Source organism: Erythrolamprus reginae, chromosome Z (genome assembly GCF_031021105.1).
Source record: "Erythrolamprus reginae isolate rEryReg1 chromosome Z, rEryReg1.hap1, whole genome shotgun sequence".
In the NCBI taxonomy this organism is placed as follows: domain Eukaryota; kingdom Metazoa; phylum Chordata; class Lepidosauria; order Squamata; family Dipsadidae; genus Erythrolamprus; species Erythrolamprus reginae.
The window spans coordinates 118,721,906-118,741,647 of NC_091963.1; the positions used below are offsets into that span (position 1 = coordinate 118,721,906).

The 19,742-nt window shown below is 39.8% G+C and overlaps 1 protein-coding gene across 17 annotated transcripts in view; it reads left to right on the forward strand.

Moving 5' to 3' along the window:
- The window catches only part of PPFIA3 (PTPRF interacting protein alpha 3), a 50,409-nt gene that overhangs the window by 20,763 nt on the left and 9,904 nt on the right, over positions 1–19,742 (forward strand). For 3 of the 17 annotated variants that reach the window (XM_070729679.1, XM_070729682.1, XM_070729687.1), the window contains exons 10-21: positions 361–492; positions 1,162–1,224; positions 1,412–1,491; positions 2,030–2,093; positions 6,673–6,857; positions 7,601–7,823; positions 9,404–9,570; positions 12,149–12,294; positions 12,753–12,846; positions 15,894–15,975; positions 17,499–17,699; positions 19,009–19,035. In XM_070729679.1, coding sequence (XP_070585780.1) covers positions 361–492; positions 1,162–1,224; positions 1,412–1,491; positions 2,030–2,093; positions 6,673–6,857; positions 7,601–7,823; positions 9,404–9,570; positions 12,149–12,294; positions 12,753–12,846; positions 15,894–15,975; positions 17,499–17,699; positions 19,009–19,035 — 1,464 coding nt within the window. Of the gene's footprint in view, positions 1–360; positions 493–1,161; positions 1,225–1,411; positions 1,492–1,948; positions 2,094–6,672; positions 6,858–7,600; positions 7,824–9,403; positions 9,571–12,148; positions 12,295–12,752; positions 12,847–15,893; positions 15,976–17,498; positions 17,700–17,841; positions 17,905–19,008; positions 19,036–19,742 lie in introns of all 17 variants that reach the window. The other 14 variants (XM_070729673.1, XM_070729676.1, XM_070729685.1 and 11 more) reach the window with 11 other exon arrangements.

A 19,742-nucleotide genomic window follows, 5' to 3' on the forward strand; every position in this document is an offset into this window, starting at 1 on the left:
CATGTCTTGCATGAAAAATATTCCCATTTAATCTCATGTCTGATTGAAAAGAATGGAGATTTCTACAAATCCTGGAGAACTGTTTATTCATTTATTATTTGATTCGACTTCTATGCCAAGTCAATATTGACAATAATATGCTAGATTGACAAATGGACTTTCTTGGTGCAAGACAGCTTCCAATCTTCTATTCATGTGCATGGGGAGCATTAAAAATACACTAACTGAAATGTATGTGGAAAAAAGGGGATTCTAAGTGTTATGAAACTAGAATAATGGACAAGAGGGTAAGATAGTAGAATGGAGGAATGACTTCCAGACAATCGTTTTACTTTTGCTCTCTCTCTCTTGGAAAAATAGGCACGCCAAAGGGAGAAAATGAATGATGAACATAACAAGCGCCTCTCAGAAACAGTAGATAAGCTACTGTCTGAATCCAATGAACGTCTCCAGTTGCATCTGAAAGAAAGAATGGGGGCACTGGAGGAGAAGGTACATGTTGCTGGGGCTTGAATTAGATTTGCTATCCTGTATCTGTGAATCAGCTGAATGAGAATCCAACTGAAGGAATTGCTAGAGATCAGGAATATCATACCTTGAAACACAAATTAGTAATCACAATCTTTATTTTTCTAAAATAAAATGTACTGGATGTTTTGGATCTTAGGTATTATGGGTAAACGCATAGTAACTGTTGTTAAAAATAAAACAAAATCTCAGCGGCCATTATGGATTGTTTTGTTTAGTCCTAAAGATGATAGCCATTATTCTGGCTGCTAAAGAAACTGACCATTCAAGTTCTAAAATAAAACAGCCCCAGAAGTCTAATGTTTTGAGAACCAGCAATTGAGGCAGTTAGAGACCATTGATTGTCAGTTGAGAATTCTAATCTTAGGTGGGATTTGATTATTGGATGGGTATTTGTGACAGAAGAAGAGGCAGAAATGGTCATAAAGCAAAAGCTCCAATTTTGGTAGAAAAAAATCTGAAATTATCCTTCATTTCATAGCCTGATCTAACACAAGTTGGTTTTCTCTTGATGAGTAAAGGAAATATATTGCACCCATAGAGAGAAAGGTATGTTGAGTTTCATGTAAGAAAATTTACTATGTGTTTATTCTGATTAAATTCTTCTGTTTCTCTCATTTTATTCCCCTTAAGAATACGCTAAGTGAGGAAATTGCCAACATGAAGAAAGTACAGGATGAGCTATTGGCAAACAAGGTGAGGCAAATGGCAACTAAGAATTGAAGTTGTGTGTGGTGTGTGTGCTGGGAATCTCTAAGTCTACAATTGGAGTTTGGGGTTGGGTTAATAATGAGGAAAGTTTTCAAGTTATTTAAAGGGCATGATGGAAGATCAGCTAGGTTGCTCTCCAGAACTGATCTCCTCCCTTGACCATGTCCTGCAGGAGCAACTATTGGCTGAGATTGAGAGGATGCAAATGGAGATTGACCAATTACGTGGACGCCCAGTCTCTACCTATTCTCGGTAAGGAGGCTTCATGCTTTCAGAAACTAAGCAATGCTCATTCTCAATATCCAATTTCTCAAATCCTGCTAAATAATGGCTGGGTGCCCGTAACATGCTGAACCACTAATTCTCAGCCTATTCTAAACTAATCTTTAGTTTTGAAAATCCAGCCAATTTTTAAAATATTGTTATTAATTAAAGCTAGAAAAAGTATTCCATATCTAGAACATGCCTTTTGTCATATGTTTGGATTTCTCCTTTACACTTTCTCTCATAAACATAGTTGGTCTTCTGTGCCATGATTACATTTCAGACTTCTTGAAGGATGGGAATAGTCTTTGCTAGTGGAACCATGTATAGAAAAAGGGCTGAAGTTTTGATTAAAAGGGTAGCTCTAGAACCTGAATGGAATAGATCTTTTCTTTTTCCTCCCTGATTATTCTTGCTCACAGTTCTTTTTCCCTGTTCCACGGAGGTCTCTGCCAGGTAGCGTGTTGGAGTTGCGTTACTTCCAAGCACCCACGCTGCCGGTAGGGGCCCACGTGGACCATTTCAGCAGTGCTGGTGTGGCAAGACGATCAAAGAAGGGGCGCTGGACTGTCAAGGATGAGGCTACCAAGGTATGGGTTGTCTGCTGACAAATTGATAAGTTTATGAAAAAAGATGAACCCAAATGAAAGGGATCATCAGGGAGTTTTGAAATGGTATTAGTGAGATGTTACGTGTTTGCTCAGAGCAGCCTTCCCTAGCCTGAATTCCTCCAAAAGTGAAGATATTATTTTATATAAATTTCCAGCCACTGCATTTGCTGGAAAACTTGAGGATAGTTATTTCAACATATCTGGTTAATTTAATGTAGGTAATCCTCAGCTTACTACCATAGTTTAGCCCAAATTTCTGTTCCTAAGTGAGTCACTTAAGTGAATTTTGCCCCATTTTATGACTTTTCCTCCATAGTTGTTATGTAAATCATGCAGTTAACATGGTTGTTAAGTGAATCTGGCTTCCCCATTGACCTTACTTGTCAAAAGGTCACAAAATGTGATCATATGATCCAGAACACAGTAACAGTCATAAATATTAGTCAGTTGCCAAGTGTCTGAATTTTGATCATGTGAGCATGTGGACAATGTAACAGTTGTGTGTAAAATTGTCATAAGTCACTTTTTTCAGTGCTGTTGTAACTTCAAATGGTCACTAAATGAACTGCTATAAGTGTAAATGTTCACTAAAAAGCTTATTTCTAACTATCAAATGAATTTTGTCTGATGATTTTTCTAAGTATGGATGTTAGCTAATCTGTACACTGAAGTGTGAACCAGTGTAGATAATTTTGCAACAGCATGCAACAACTTTGGTCTCCTTATCAACATGAAGAAGACTTAAGTGATACATCAGCCATGTACCAAGAGCCCACCATCACATTAAAGGGACAAAAGCTACAAGCAGTGGACCAATTTACAGCACCATCTCCTATGCAATGACAATTGACATTGAGGTCAACTGCATAATCGCCATGGCAAGCTCTGCATTTGGCAGACTAATGGCCATCATGTGGAACTAACATAGAATAAGCCTCGCTACAAAACTCAAAGTCTATGCCAGTGAGATTTGGACTGTATACAGGAGACATGCCAGGGAATTCAACCACTTCCACATGACCTGCCTCTGTATAGTTCTGAGGATCTGGTGGCAGGATAAGATACCTGACACTGAGGTCCCCTCCAGAGCAGAACTGCCATCAATTCCCACCCTGTTGATGAAAGGCCAGACACGCTGAGCAGGTCATGTTGCTAGGATGCCAGACCATTGCATCCTCTATGGTGAGTTGTCTAAAGGAAAGCGATTGCATGAAGGACAAAGGAAGCAATGCAAAGACATGTTGAAAGCCTCCTTCAAGTCCCTTGATATCAACAACACCTCTTTGGAAACCCTGGCACAAGATCGACCAACATGGTGCATGCTGATCTACTAAGGCTGCCAAACATCTGAGGACAAAGAAACATTCATAGCAGAAGAGAAGCGAGCACTCCACAAAGCCAGAGCTTCAAATGCTGTGACAATAGTGCCACACATGTCTGCCAACATGTGGCAGAACATTTTGTGCCCGTATAAGCCTTATCAGCCACCAGTGAACACATCACATACAGCCCACAACCCATTAGATGTCAAGGTCCTCTTCGAACACGATGGACAAACATCATCATTGAAGCAAGCAGAAGCAATGCTCATTAGATCCCATATCAAAGTTCCTAATAAAATGAAGTAATTTGTGGGTTGGTTTCTGAACATTTTGTTCCAGGGTATGTAACATCTCCAGTGGAGTTTAAGGAATCTTACCTAGCCTGGTAACAAAACATTCGGAAATCAGCCCACAAGCTCAGAGAAACTCATCCTCCACCCCAGCAAAAGATATTTGCCACTATTGCAAATGAAGTAATTGTTTTCTCTAAGACTTGGACATAATATATTCTGGTCTTCATTATCCATTCAAAGTGGGAATTGAGAAGAAACATATTATTTGGCCTGTAACCTAAAGGTGATTGGCAAAGGATGTTTCTGTGCCATCCCTGAAAATGCATAAGTTGCAAATGAAACATTTAAGGTTCTAGATTTACCAGATCGTCCTCTTGCTGTAAATGTGGAAACGGATAGTTGACAATTATGGCTCACACTGCAGCAGAATCCATATGTCAGAGAACATATTTTATTGCAGTCTAAAAGACAACTCTCAACAACTCTCTTCCCTACAACTCTTGGCCAGAGTCATTCTTCATTTTTAACAATCCAACTTTTTAAGCAAATACTACGCATTGCCTTCTGCCAGTTCATGACTCTAAAACAGATATCCCCTTTAGATGTGTTGCAATAAAACCTTATAAGCCCCCAGTAGCATCTGGAAAGCATTGAAATGACAAAAGGAATGGTTCAGCAAGGCTGGGAATTAAATCTGCCTCAACCCTCCTTTCTTATATTTATTGTGTCAGTTGCATTTAATGCCCAATGAAATCAGTGGGACTTGAGAGGTAATTATTTTGTTATTGGTTTCATTGAGATTTGTACAACTAATGTCTAAGTCAAGTACACTCTTGCAATAGAATATGGAAAGATGCTGGATGAAGAATAAGAAAGGGCTCTTATTGGAGGCACCTCAGGAATTTGCATGTCTTTTCTGCATTTTAGATACATAAAGATTCCTTATATTTTTGGAACACTGAATATAGCTCTTGTTCCATCATGGAGGTAAAAAAAGTATTCAGGGGTTCCCAGATGCTCTTTTCAGTTAGGAATCAATCAGGCAGTCTACTGCATAGTTTGGGAATATTAGCTGTATTGATGTGTTGGATATCATACCCTGGAATTAAATATTTATTTTTTTCCATAGGGAGTGTAGTTAAATTGAAACATAAATGGGTATCTAATCTCCCATAAACCATAATTATACAAATATTATATATTTTCCTGTAGAATATCAAGCCATATACCGGTATGTGTAGGATATTGATAAATATTGCTTGTCTAAGTAGAGAATATCTAAATGCCAATAACAGATGATTTATGGAGCACTGATGATGTAGGGAAATATTTTAAACAGAAGGGGTAAATGAAGAAAGAATATTTTGGAATTACTGAGCTTTCTTTCCATGGTTCAGTGATAGGATCTGTTGTTTAGAAGTAGCCATAGATTCCAGAGGAAATGATTCTGATTTCATTGAACAGGTAGCACAGCTAGAGAAGATAGTACCAAATCTAAGTATATCAATGTTGCTTTTATAGGACAACGTGCAAAGAGCATAGCAATAATTGTAATGTTTTGCTTTTCATTTTTACTATACTCATTGTTATTTTGTTTCTTTTGTTTTTTTTGGTACTCCATCTGCCACTGGACATAAATTGGTAAGTATCTTCTGATATCACTTTAGAGGAATGGGTAGCAAAACAATACTGGCAATTGGGAAGAGGCCAATCATGTCTCTTATGGCAGGGGTTGCCAACCCCCAGTTTGTGAACCAGGCCATGGCATACCAGAAACTGGGCTGCGCAAAAAAGCAAAGCCCTATCCATCAGATATAGGCAGCAAGTGAAACTATATCCTCTCTGGTCCATGAGAAAACCTATCCCCAGGAACATGTGCTCAAAAAGTTTTGAGTCGCTGTCTTATGGGTATGTTGCTATCTACTGAAGCTGGGTAGCTTTTATTGGTGTTTTTCATATCTGTATAACAGGACTTGTCAACCTTTTCAAGCACCCGATACCTGTCTTTTTGAGATTTTTCTCCAAAGTGTCTAAACTCATGTGGACGTTGCTAAATTTCATAAGCTTTTGTACTAGAATCATGCATCGTAATTGGCAGATGATACAAAAGGATGTAAAATAGGATATAAGTTAGAAAACAGAAGCTGAATTCAAAATTTTATTTGTATGTTAGAAAAATGGACTGGAAAATAAAATAAAAGGGAGAAGAGAGGCAGGGGGGAGAGGGGAGGGGAGGAGATGAGAGAAGAGGAGAGACAAATGTAAAATTCTACCCTTTGGGGAAAGCAACCAAAAGCACAAGAAATAGAAATAGGAATGAAATGTACAAGTGAAGACCTTCTTAGAATTGTAAGTGACCACGAGTTGAACATGAGTCAGCATTGTGACACAACTGCCAAAAAAAGATAAGCACAATTTTAGACTGCATTAATAAAGTTTACATTTTAAATCAGAGGCACTAATAATAGCCTTATTGCAATGTGCATCAGTCAAATCCAGTCTGGAATACTGCATGCAGTTCTGGTCACCAAATTTTGAGAAAGATTAAGAGAAGCCCTATAGGGAAATAAGAAAATGAAAGAAGATGGCATGCACAGCTATAATAGCATTTTTCAAGTCCATGAAAATGTGTGATAAGTAAAGTCAAAATCATTCCTCTGTATTGCTGTAGTACAGAAAATGGGATAATATGAAACAAGTCATGGTTCAAGATCATGTTCTGAAAGCAGTTTAGATGGAATTGTACATGTAATCTCATGACTGTGGTTTTTAATTTTGGGTGGGATGGGAGACTTCAGTGCAATCTTATGATCCAGTGAGCATCTTGGTTCTTATGGTATTCTCTTGTGGTCCTGCTTTCTATTAACTAACCAAGAAAGGTGGGGTTAGGCTTTCTCTTACTATCTGTTTTCTTTCCTGACAGGACTTTCCTCCCCAATTTAGGAGTGGGAGAGGGCTCAGCAAGCAGCTGGAGGCTCCTTTGAGGGTGGGCTGGATGGTTCAGATGAGGATGAACGTGATCCGCTCTTCAGCTCAGCTGATCTCCTGTCTCCCAGCGGACAGGCTGATGTACAGACCTTAGCCATCATGCTACAAGAGCAGCTGGAAGCCATTAACAAAGAGATCAAGTGAGTTGTCCTGGCCAGACGTAATAGCTTGTTCATAAAATGGATATAATTCATTTTTCCTGAATTATAATTCTCTACACTCTTGCTTGCCTACCCCTGGTGTTTTTGTGTCTTACGTTTTCTCCTGAAACTATTTCAGAGTCTTAAGGCTTTTCCTAAGTACAATGCTCTGTGTTTTCAGCACATATCCCAATTCCCAGTGTAGGAAATTTATATATCAGAAACATATCTAGAGAGTTCAGATTTAGTCCCTGAATAGGCCAATTTTTTTTGCTTCTATATAATGGAGTGTCTCTTTCCATCTATCCCTATATTGATTGTGCTAGAGCAGGGGTGTCAAACTCATGTCATCCCGGTGGCTTCACGTGATGTATCAAGATTTCCCCCCCTTCGCTAAACCAGGTGTTAGTGTGACCACCATGTGATGCATCCGGCCTGTGCTAGAGGAATATCAAAAGCAATACCCCTTATATACTGTATATAAGATATGAAAGTTTTTTTCAACTTTAGCAATTTTAAGATATCTTATGTTATTACAAATTTTACCTACAATTATTATTTACAATTATTTTATATATTGCTCTACATCTCAAGGGAAAATAACCAGTGGATTATGGACTAAAGGAAGCACAGTTATTCCATTTAATTTCATGCTTGCATGTATAATTTATAGAAGAGAAAGTAAAACATATTACGCTGATAACCCACAACTTGCCATATTTTTTCTTTGGTGGCTATACAAGACTGATCCAAGAGGAGAAAGAATCCACCGAACAGCGAGCAGAGGAAATTGAGAGCCGAGTAACCAGTGCCAGTCTGGATGGATCCTTGGGGCGCTACCGCTCAGGCACTTCCATTCCTCCCTCTGTTACCAGTTCAACTCTTGCCAGCCCTTCTCCCCCCAGCAGTGGCCATTCTACACCTCGCTTGGCACCCCACAGTCCTGCTCGTGATGGAGAAAAAATGGTACGTTGTAAATGGATCTGGGCAGGAGATGGCTGCACGTAGCAGCATTCATTGTTTCATTGCAGAAACATTTATGTTAATCACCAAAAGATGTAGTGGCTAAGAGGTTCAACTAGGACTGTAAAAACCTAGGTTCCATCTTCAGCTGTGGAGTCCCAAGTCCCTATTTCTCAGTCTCGCAGGATTGTTGTTATGCAGAAAAAGGGAGAAGGGGAGCAATAATGCAAGCACACCCTTCCTCTTGCTCACATATAAAATATTTTACCCACTTCACATCCCTATTCCTCTTCCCAAACTAACCTAGATATGTAAGAGCAAAAAGGTAGTGATCTATTCCCCCGTACTTGGTTGATTATCTTCTGATGGAGCCAAAATGTTTATTACAGTGAGCCACAGTGGCGCAGTGGTTGGAGTGCAGTGCTGGCTGCCTCCAATTTGACACTTCAAATCTCACCTGGCTCAATGTTGACTCAGCCTTCTACCCTTTTGAATTGGGTAAAATGATTCAAATTGTTGGGAGCATATGCTGACTCTGTAAACCGCTTAGACAGAGCTGTAAAAGCACTGCAAAACAGTATATATGTCTAAGTGCTATTGATAGTGCTACCAATAGTAAAAGAAAATGCCAGTTTACTTCTGGTGGCTCCTTTTATCTTATTCATCTACTCTCCACTAAAAAACTGGCCAGGACTCTCTCTACTTCCAGAATGCACATATTTTGTTTTCAAGGGCTGCACGTGGTTTTCAAGTCACAGGTTCTCCATTTGGGATTATGCAGTGTAGTCCCAGTTCTTCAATGGTGCACAGATTTTTCCCCATCCTACCATTTAGCTACAGATGCTAGGAAATAAATCCCGATTTTCAAGGGTCCAGATACTGGTTTTGAAGGCATTGATAAAAATTTACCTGACATCTGGAATGGCCATTATTAGAAACAGTAGGGATTAGATGGGACATTGGCTGCTTTGTTCAGCCTTCCCCTCTTGTGGGCAAATGCCACTTGTTTAAAACAAAATATTTTTTAACTTTTGAGTTACTTGTGGTGCGTGTGTGTTTAGAGCATATTGTCATTCTTATTGCAATAATCAGTCATCAAAGAGAGGTGTATATAAAAGAGATACCTAATTTATGAACAGTGAGTTGAGCTAAATTACTGTTAGATTGAATGTAGCCCAGGGTTGATTACATTCAATCTAAATTAGTAAGGGTTTTATGCAGGACATAGAAATGAGGAATAAGGTTCCCCTCAACACATGATTAATCTATAAAAGGATCCAATTGCAGAATTAATTTTCTGGTTTTCTGGCGGTATATCCTGATTTTCTCATAAACATCAGCAGCAACCAATTTTAGAGCAATACTCTCAAATTCTTGTTGAGGTTGTTAAACAAGGAATCAAAGCCACCTGCAGTATTGCCACAACTTACAAGGCATTTTAAAAATGAGGTACTATGTTGCACAATTTCAGTCCCAAGGATTTGTAACCTTCACTCCTATGCAATTTGAGAAGCTCCCAGAGAGCAGCATCTTCCTTCCCATCTGACAAATGGATTGTTTTTTGTACCATATTCTCCTCCTAGCAGAACCATGTTGCCAAGGAAGAGATGCGAAACTCTGAGGAGAAGGCCTTAGCATTATGCGAACCCCCAACCCCCGCAACCCCCCGTACAATGCGTCTTGAACGTATGACTCAAGCATTAGCTCTACAGGCTGGAGCACTGGAAGATGGCAGGGACCTGAGAACCAGGTAATATCAAAACCCCTAGTAGGCCTTGTGGTATGGAATGGGAGAACTGAGGTAAAGCATTCAGGGTTCGGGCTGCCATTTTAAGTTTTAAGGATGTGGCAGAAAGGAACAAACAGGCCAGAAATTTGGGTATTCTGCCTCAAAGAAACCCACAGCTGAGTTTCACAACCTGGACAAATGGATTTATTTTAATTTCATCTAGTTGGGTTTAATTATCTTAGAACAAGTGTTAAATTCCAAATTCCAGGCTCTGAACTGTTGGTTTATTTGAACTGTACAGCTCAACCAAAATAAAGGTTCATTGGATGTGTTCTCCATCATGATTTATTTGTAAACGTAGTAAAGGCAAAACACAAATAAATACATAAAAATATAGTGTTGTGGCACAGCAGACTTACCATGAACAGAAATAATGCTAGGTTAGAATCAACCTTATAGTAATTTATTTATTTATTTATTTATTACAGTGGGAGGGGCACTAAAGAACTGCCCATCTCCTTCACAGTGGTCAGTGTAGAATAAAATATTAAAAGCATAAAATAGTATATAAAATTTAAAAGAGGCAAGGAATATTAGAAATTAATTAAAAGGGCTTTCAGGGCACTAACTTGTCCCACGACTGCATGCTCTTCTGCTTGCCCTATCTCTGGTCTTCCAGTTTCCGTGCCTGGCTGCCCACATATAAACGCAAATAGTCAGAGTCAGCCTGAGGACAGTGGTGGGTCCCATAATGCTTCAGTTCTCACTCAGCCCAATGGAGACCCAACTATCAATCACCCTCATCAAACTCTATCCTCCTCTTTGGACATTCTCACTGACCAGTGGGAGGGGCACTAGACTCACTACCTCTCTTTTCCTGACTCTCACTCAGGAAAAGAGTGACTCTGCATGCAACTAACCAGACATGCAGCAACACCAACTCTTGGGCTTCCACTATGTCCCTCTCCCTTGAGAAGAAGACCCGCCATTAACACACTGGAGCGGCCTCATAGACTGCCCTGCTTCCTGCCAGGGGCATAGAATCCGCACTCCCATCCAATCTGTAGGAGAGCTCTGGTGACAGTCCTTAATGGAGGCTTGGTGTGGGTCCATCCATCAACTGGGCTTTTGTGGTCTGATACTGGCCCAAAGTCATTTGTTCAGCTGCTTTCCCAAGTGCTTACAGCAGTGCAGCAGTTTCTTGTTGCTGCCTAGTTATCCCTTGGGCCCCAATCGCTCTTGGAATAGCCTCTTGGCTGTATATCAGGCTGGCCACTTTACTGCTCTTTGAGCTGACCCTCACATGCTTCCCCAGAAGACTACTCAGCTGATCTGCAAGCAATCCACCATCAGCTTTGCTCCTTGCTTACGTATGCCAAGTCACGGAATTCCCTGCTGCTGCTCATCTGTCCAATGAATTCTTGCAGGGATCAGTTACCTAGGTCTTCCTCTGGGTGGTCAGTAATTCAGTTCATTCCCCCAACTGATCTTGGGCCTCAGACTGTCAAGTTGTTTCCATGCTATGCTGCCATCCAGCTGATTCCCACCACCATCACTCAGCTGTTTCTGATGGCTCTGATACTCCTTGGCATTTCCTAGTGGCTCATCAGCTGGGCCTGGTAGCAAGGTTCCTCAGGGGTCGCAAACCTCAAGACCTCAGACAAACAGTTGTTCCCCTACTCCACCGGCACCTAGTCAGTCATCATTGCTGCTGCTGGTGGTCAGCTGTTTCCAGCAGCTTTGTTCCTCCTGGCATCTTATGAATAGGGCTTGTTGGATCACTATTTCTAGCCAGGTTCTTCCAGGCATCTTATTGTAGACCCCAGGACAGGAGACTCAGGAAAAGCTCTCTTTATATAAAGCAAGTACAACAAGAAGGGTTGTGACAAAGTAGGTAGCCATGCAGGCAACATTCCACATGAAAATCTATTCTGGTTTTTTTTTCATTGCCTACTTATATTATTCTGAATTCTGTACAGAACCTTTGAATTGAATCTATAAAAACTATACATGAAATGAATGAAGAAATAACTGAACATACCTTCATACATGAATTGCCATGTATCTATTTTTCTTGGTTTCATCTGCCAAACAAATGGTTTTTATTTTTTCCAAATTTGGTATTTGAAATCCTTGCTGACCTACTGGATACCTTCCCAAATTCTAATACTAGATACCAGCCAGCTGCTTCTGACAATGTAATATGGCTGTAATTGTGCTAAGAGCTTCAGGAAGAGATCTGTTTTGAATAAAGAATTAGTTGCTAGAGAAAAAAAGAGACTATAAAGTGCAGTTTTGAGTAAACAAAGTGTGGAGTACAATGACAAAGCAGAACTTCTAAGGTCCGAGTTCACTCAAGACACTTATATACAGACTTTAGTTTATATACCATACTATGCCCAAATAAACATGGTTCTGGTGTCACCTTATATGCTTAGCTGAGTCTCCAAGCGCACTAACCTACCTGTTTTGTCTTAGATTAGTATGTTATGCCAATCCAATCCAGGAAAGAATTTTAAAATTGGGACAATTTATTGCTGTCCTTTTTTATATGCCATATGTATAGTATTTCTAACTCTGATTCTTTCCTTTGTCACAGTCTGGGGGCAGATGGCACGAATAGCAGTCAGGATTCCCTTCACAAGTCCACCAAGAAGAAAAGCATCAAATCTTCCATTGGGCGTCTCTTTGGCAAGAAAGAGAAAGGGAGGATGGGGCAGTTGGGCCGTGAGTCCCCCTCACTTGGTATGCTTTCCCCACCCACAGAATCAGTTTGATCTTTTTTTCTACCACTAAAACAAGCCCCACTCCTTCCCTGTAAATGTAATTCTATATCTATAGCCTTGCGACCAGGGCCTCTGTTTGGAATTATAATCCAGCACATCTGGAGCACATCAGGTTCAGAAAGACTACACATAACTTGGCTTTTCTGTCTCTTGTCAAAAACACTCTATAACAATTAGAGGAAAAAATAACCTCTTGCCTTTCTTGAGACCCCCACCCTCAATCCTTTTAACTTTTGGTTGCGCTGGAATGAGCAACATAGATGCTGCCCAAAGATTAGTCTCTGCTCTCTCCAGTCTGTGATTTTCACCTCATGGAGAAGTAGCCGCATAGGAGTTCTCTCTTAAAAATTAAGACAGCCAGTGGCGGCCATAATGTATTTCTGTTTCTCCCTGTTTAACTGCCCATTTTCTTGACAGCTGGGACTCCATCTGATGAGATGTCACCTGCAGACCCCCTGGGCCTTTCCAAACTCTCAGGACCTGTGGACAAGGATCGTAGGAACAAAAAGAAGTAAGAACAGGGGGGAAGAGAAGGACTGATAGAGATTAACCTGCAAGACTCCAAAACTAGCTTGGCTTGTGAAATTACTGGGTGGTACCCGGAGCAAGCAATACTGCACTTTGAGCAGCCCCACACTTGCCTTTGCAAAATGGGGAATAACATGTAGAATTATAATATTGAATGTTAAACTGGTTAGTTTAAACTATTTATTTAGCACATGGCATATCATACATGGCCTTGCAATATTCATCTAGATTCATAAATCACAATAAAGCGTAAGTCTTAAAAATACCTATATTCAAATACCAATGCCTAGGCCACTTAACCATTGAAGTGCAGCATTGTTTATATGGGGGGGGGGGATCAGATATAACACCAGTCTATGCTCTCAGCCTATAGCTGTTCACAATCACACTGAGGGAAGGATACTATGCCCCATTTATATAATAGATCCTGGCAAATGCCCTGTGAGGTACAAATCCTATTCAGGATTGTCAATTGCTGGCATTTTGGTAGTTTCAAAGCTGGCAGCTTTTTTGTGGAATGGTTTATACGTCCCCTTATGTTCAGACATTCAGGAACCCATGTGGCTTTCTATTGGTAATCAGTGTTAAATACTTCATATCATATCTTCAGAGCTAAAGAAGCTTCTTGGATGAGAAGCAAAATGTCTTCAAAGAAAAACCAGAAAGTCTTGAAAAAGCATCTTTGGGAGAATCAGTGTTAAAATTGTGGAATTGTAGATGTTGTAGAAGTGCCCGTTGGGCTTCCTGGATTTGAGTCTTCCTGCTGATAAATGAGGAAGGTCAGCATGCACCAGGTGGGAGTGAGTGGTTCATAATTTTTCTGTATTCTCTCATAAGTGCATCTTGCCTTCATGAAGCTGGCAGTGCTATATGGCTCAGAGGTTTTAATACATCCACTTATAATCCTCATGGTGTCTTTGAGTCTGGCATCCAACTTACTAGTGTAGCAGCTGTTAAAGGGGTACAGTATTCTGCTATGGAGTAGACCAGCCCTAGCGCCAATGACCTGAGAGTGGCAGCTGAAGCTCCCCATTTAGTTCTGCATAATTTCTGAAGTACATTGTTCCTCGTATTGATTTTTGCCACCATATTCTCTGGATATATCTTAAAGGAGAGAATCCTGTCCAATGTTATTCCAAGAGTCTTTGGATGTCAGTTATAGGGGAATATGCTGCTCTTTAAGTAGACCTTATGGGCTTTCATATGGTAATTTGTTAAGAATGAAGCACGTGGTTACTCTTTTGCTGTGCTAGGAGTAAGCCTACAGTCAGTGAATAATTTTTCCCCAAATCTTAAAATCTTTGGACAGAAGGTTATCTGCCATGTGTTTTTCTTGTACTACTACGAGCAAATAATCAGCATATCCAAATATGTGTCTCCCCCCCCCCCTTTGTCACTGGCATATCTATTATGATGATGGTGATGATGTCAATACAACACAGCAAACGACATCACTATGCTGGATTTCGTATTTCATCACCAGTCGGGCGCTTCCCAAGCACCTAGGACTGTGTGATGTAGCGGCGAATTATGTTTGCCGATCCCAGTAAAGGGGCCTTTTGCAATTGACAGATGGAGATTTTGTCAATTCCAATGGTTTTCAAATGTCTGCTGAGATCCATTGGCACTGCCTATTATTATTATTATTAATAATAATAATAATAATAATAATAATAATAATAATAATAATTAGATTTGTATGCCGCCCCTCTCCGCAGACTCGGGGCGGCTCACAGCAGCGATAAAACAATATACAATAACAAATCTAATGTTAAAAGTCTAAAATAACAAATCTAACATTAAAAGTCTAAAAGCTCCATTATTTAAAAAGCATACACACAAACATACCATACATAAAACTACATATATACAAATTGAACAGTGTAGGTGCCATTACAGAGCCTGGTGGGAGACTATTGCTTCATCTTACCTTACTTACATTGTCCCCCATTATTATCTGAAAGGACATATCACTCAGAGGTTATTAATTAGTTGAGAGAGACTATGGCACACTCAATATAACATATGACCCATTACACTGGATCATATGCCGCACAATTCGTTCTTCAAAGTGATGTGGTTTTTAGGCCTCATTGAAGTCCTGCTTCAATATAGCTTGTTAAACTTAGCAGCTGATCCACACAGCTCTGGTTTTGTTGGTAGCCAGCTTGCTGCATGGGCAGATGTTCATCTGTTAGAGGACTATCCTGTTTAATATTTCCAGAAGTTTATAACAGAAGCTCAAAAGGACAATTGGGCGGTAACTTAGAACTCTCCCTTGTGGTTTGTCATGTTTTAGAAGTGATATTATTTTAGGTTTTTTTGAACTCTGCTGGCAGGCAAATACTTGAAAACTACATCTGAGGAGAATTTACCAATCCAATTCCATGTGCACCTCCTGACACTATTACGAATTCTGGATGAATGCCATCAAAGCCTGGTGATTTACGGTGTTACTGGCTATCAATGGCAGTTTCAATTTCTTTTCTAGAGAAGGGACAAGAGTATTTAGAATATGTTCAGTCCAACCGCTGAAAAGCTGAAAATGCTTTTTGATGAGAGTAGAGTGTCCTTTCACCTTTGCTGCTTTGGAAAGAGATATGACTTGAGAGGTTACTAAGTCAGGCATTACATTACATTACATTATATTACATTGATTGTTGTGCAGGTTGTCTCGTTCTACTCAATTTCCTGAATAGGTTCCAAGCCTCCAACCCAGTTGGATTTGCTGAAACTTAGTGATTCTGTATGTTGTTTCCACATCTTACGTTGAGTTGCATCCAAGCTGTGTAAGAGATCATTATGAATCTCTATATCACTTCTCTGTAGGAAGGTCTAATAGAGTCCTTTAGTCTCTTCATTCATTCCATTACTGGCATTTACTGTCTTCTGAATCCTCCAGTTATATGTCTTTTTGTCAGTACAGGCATAGGAAAATTGAGGATCAGAAGGGAAAAAAATGATCTTGAGTTTTTCAGAAGTTATGGCTTTCCCCCCAATTCTCTCTGTTTCTATATTTTCTGTGCCTAGGCATGAGCTGTTGGAAGAAGCTTGTCGACAAGGGTTACCTTTTGCTGCCTGGGATGGACCTACTGTTGTCTCATGGCTGGAGGTAAACAGCATGTCTGAAAAGTCAGGTTCTAGGAAGATGGTTACTTGCATCACAATCACACTAACTCTGTACCATGAGCAAATAACAGAACTCCTTTTATGGTTTGTGTAGCATAATATATAAATGAGGTTTCCCAATCTCATTATGCAAAATAAGCCAAGAATTCAAAGCCAAGATCAAATCTTGACTTTTAGCTGTGGTTTAATAGCAGGGGAAGCCATTAGAGCCCCCTAGTTTATATGACATGTTCAATGAATAATCGAAGATGCATCTCATATTAATTTAGCTGTGTCCCTGGCACAAGCCATATAGAACTGGTTGTGCTTTCCATTAAAAAAAAACCCTTAAGAATTTTTTGTGACATCATGCATGAATGAGCAATTTTTATTGCACAAAATCTAAAACTGCACCTTATGTCAGCATAGAACCTTCCCACTGTTTGTAAAGAAACAACCCAATTCATTGAAGTGGTGGACGTGATGTGCAGTGCCTCGATGGAAGTTAACAGGCTTAAGCTCAACCCTGACTAGACCGAATGGCTGTGGGTAATGCCTCCAAAGGACCATACCAACAATCTATCTCTGGTCCTGTGGGCAGAACAGTAACCCCCTCAGATCGGGCCTGCCATCTGGGTGTCGTCCTAGATCCACAGCTGAAAACCCACAGAGTCGGCCTTTTCTTGGTCTCATCAGCCAAACAATGTTGACTGGCGGACCCCCGGGGAAGAGCCTTCTCTCTGGTGGCTCCGGCGCTATGGAATCAGCTTCCTTCAGAAATTCGTGTCCTCCCTACCTTACCAGCAAAACTGTAAAGACTTGGCTCTTCCAGCCATAAATGATGAATGATGAGTGTGTGGGTTTCATTAGGGTTTGAATAAACATTTTTTCATCTTGTTTTTAAGAATTGTTCAATTAATGTTTTTATGTCATTTTAAGAATTGTTTTGCTTGTTAGAAGCTGCCCAGAATCCTTCGGGAGTTGGGCAGCATATAAGCACAATCAATCAATCAATCAATAAACAAATAAACAAACAAATGAGAAAGACTCATACAGATTTGGATTGGATTGAAATTCAATGAATGAGTTTCTTAGAATTTTGCCTTCTTCTTCTTTCTATTCATTAAAGCAGTCTGTGTTTTTTCATGCTTCCACTTGAGCCTAAAAACGTTAATGGTTGCTTTAATAGAGTACAGGTTTTTTTATGCTGCATTTTTTTTTCAAATACTTTTTGAAGCAGCCTTGAGTTTAGGAGAAAAAGATTGCTTTTTTATTACATGCAGTATCTCATTGTGATTAAAGATTGCATGGAGCTGTGTGAACTTCTTCCCAGCAGAGGCAACGAACATTAAATCCCACCTGTTAACAGTGGATTAAAGGGCAACATTTGCTTATCCAATAACCAACAATTGCATGGAAATTCCCCCAGGGCCAAATGAGACCCATGAGTTGGGGATTGATTTCCTTCTGAGCTGCATAAGTATTTACTTAACCTCTCCTCTCTTCTCTTCTCATTTAATCTGGCAGCTGTGGGTAGGCATGCCAGCCTGGTACGTCGCTGCTTGCCGTGCCAATGTCAAGAGTGGCGCCATTATGGCCAACCTGTCTGACACAGAAATCCAGCGAGAAATTGGCATCAGTAATCCTTTGCACCGGCTTAAGTTGCGTCTTGCCATTCAGGAGATGGTTTCCTTGACCAGTCCTTCAGCCCCTGCTACTTCACGTACAGTAAGTGATGGGCTCTTTATACACTGCCCTTTGTTGGGCCTTCTCTTGACTAGCAGGGAATCTGACAGCTTTCTCTACATGTTAAAGTTCACAACTGCTTCCTTCCTCTCCTCTTTTTTCCCACCTTTACTATTTTTGCTAGTCTACTGGAAATGTATGGATGACACATGAAGAGATGGAATCTCTTACAGCCACAACAAAGCCAGTAAGTCTTTGAGTCTTGAGTCTTTGCTATGAGTTCTGTCCCTCAAATCAGCTGCCTTTCTTCTTAGGCTCCATGTTGTGGCTGTTTCCAGGATCTTATATTACAGTTTCATCTGTGTCATGTATGCATGATTAGAAGATTGGATGGCACTATCTATGCATGCATCTTGTCAGTAGTTTTCCTATCAAAGTTTACAGTTTTCTTCCTTTGCTTAGGGAAAACACAATGAAAGCATTCAAGTTTCCTATTATTTTGGAAGGACTAGAAATAAACTTTAATTTTAATGAAGGCCAGCCTTTTCTGACTAGTGCCATATCTTAAACCAATACAATGCTTTTCAATCTCAGCAACTTTAGATCTGTGAACTTCAATTTCATGCTGGCTGGGGAATTCTGGGAATTGAAGTTCACATATTTTTAAAGTTGCTGAGGTTGAGAAACACTGAGCTAATCTATCATTCTGTGTCCCCATGGGAATTCCTTCAAATCTGCAGTGGGACCGTGGGATTTGTACAGTTGCCAAATTTAAAAACAGACAAACAAACAACCTATTATTGAGTGAAACCACCTGAAATGATGCGCTTGGTCTATTACCTAAAAACAAGAATAGCAGCGTAAGTAATTTATAGAGCAGAGTAGAGTAGTCACTCTTTCTTAAGCTTATGTGATTGGCTCCTTTAATCCTAATTTCCTTGGGGACTCTGCAAATGATTTTGTTTGGAGACCAGATTTCCAGATGCAGCAAAATGAATCAATGGAGACAGTTATACTGGCTCACACTGTAAGAGACCTTTTTATTGGAAGAGAATAGGAAAAACCAGTGTAGTTCAATTCTCTCTCTGTGATGTTAGGTTTTGGTTATTTTTAAGACTCTCATTTTTAAAAAAAATATTTGCATGACAACAGTTGGGTTCATTGGTTAATGTAATGGGATCCCTACCGCTCACCCATCTCTTTTTATTGCATGTGTAGATTTATTTAAGACCATTTCCATTAGCTTTGAGCTACTGTGATGTGTGTTTGTAGAAAAAAAAAGTACATCTCAAGATTGTCTTAATGATTCCTTTCTACTTTCCTTCTTGCTTTCCATTTAATCACTGTACAGGAGACAAAGGAAATCAGCTGGGAGCAGGTATGGGCGGGATTCGTATGCTGACTCTCTTAATCTGCATGTGTTTTTCTATGTATTTCCTTTTATGGTAGAGAGCAGGGCTGATGCTAAAAGCACTTGTACTTCATTAAGTGAATGGACAATATAATCAAAATGTTATATGTAGCTAAATGAATAAAAGTGAAGGGAAAATGCATGTATCAAAAACATGCTTCTTAAATCAGAGCTGAAATTCATAACTTAAATTCAGTAAAATTATCCTTTTAGCTCTAATAGATGTATTTGGTGTATTGGTTATTTGAAGAAATTCTTTATAAACATTTGTTTAAATAGATTTACTCCGACACATCTGATATTTCATCAGAAATTGTGGCAATGTTGGAAGAGAAAAACAATTATATAAATCTTTTTGTTTACTTCCCTTTTTTGTCCTGCTTTACACTTATTATGGTCTATCCCCTATTTCTGTATCTTCTCGTAGCCAGTTGTGAGGAAGAATCTTGTCTTAGAACAGCTGCATAAATAATGGATCCTGTTATTTAGAGAACTACTGATCTCCCTTACCTGGATAGATATTTGCGTAGGCTAAGGCAAGACTTTGTCACAGGCTAAGGTTAAAGCTAAGTCTTTGTGATGCTTTTACCTTACACTTGTCTTCTGAGCAAAGGGTTGAATTCACTGGTCTCCTACCTCTGTGCTTCTGTTATTACAGCTTTCACAGCTTGTGA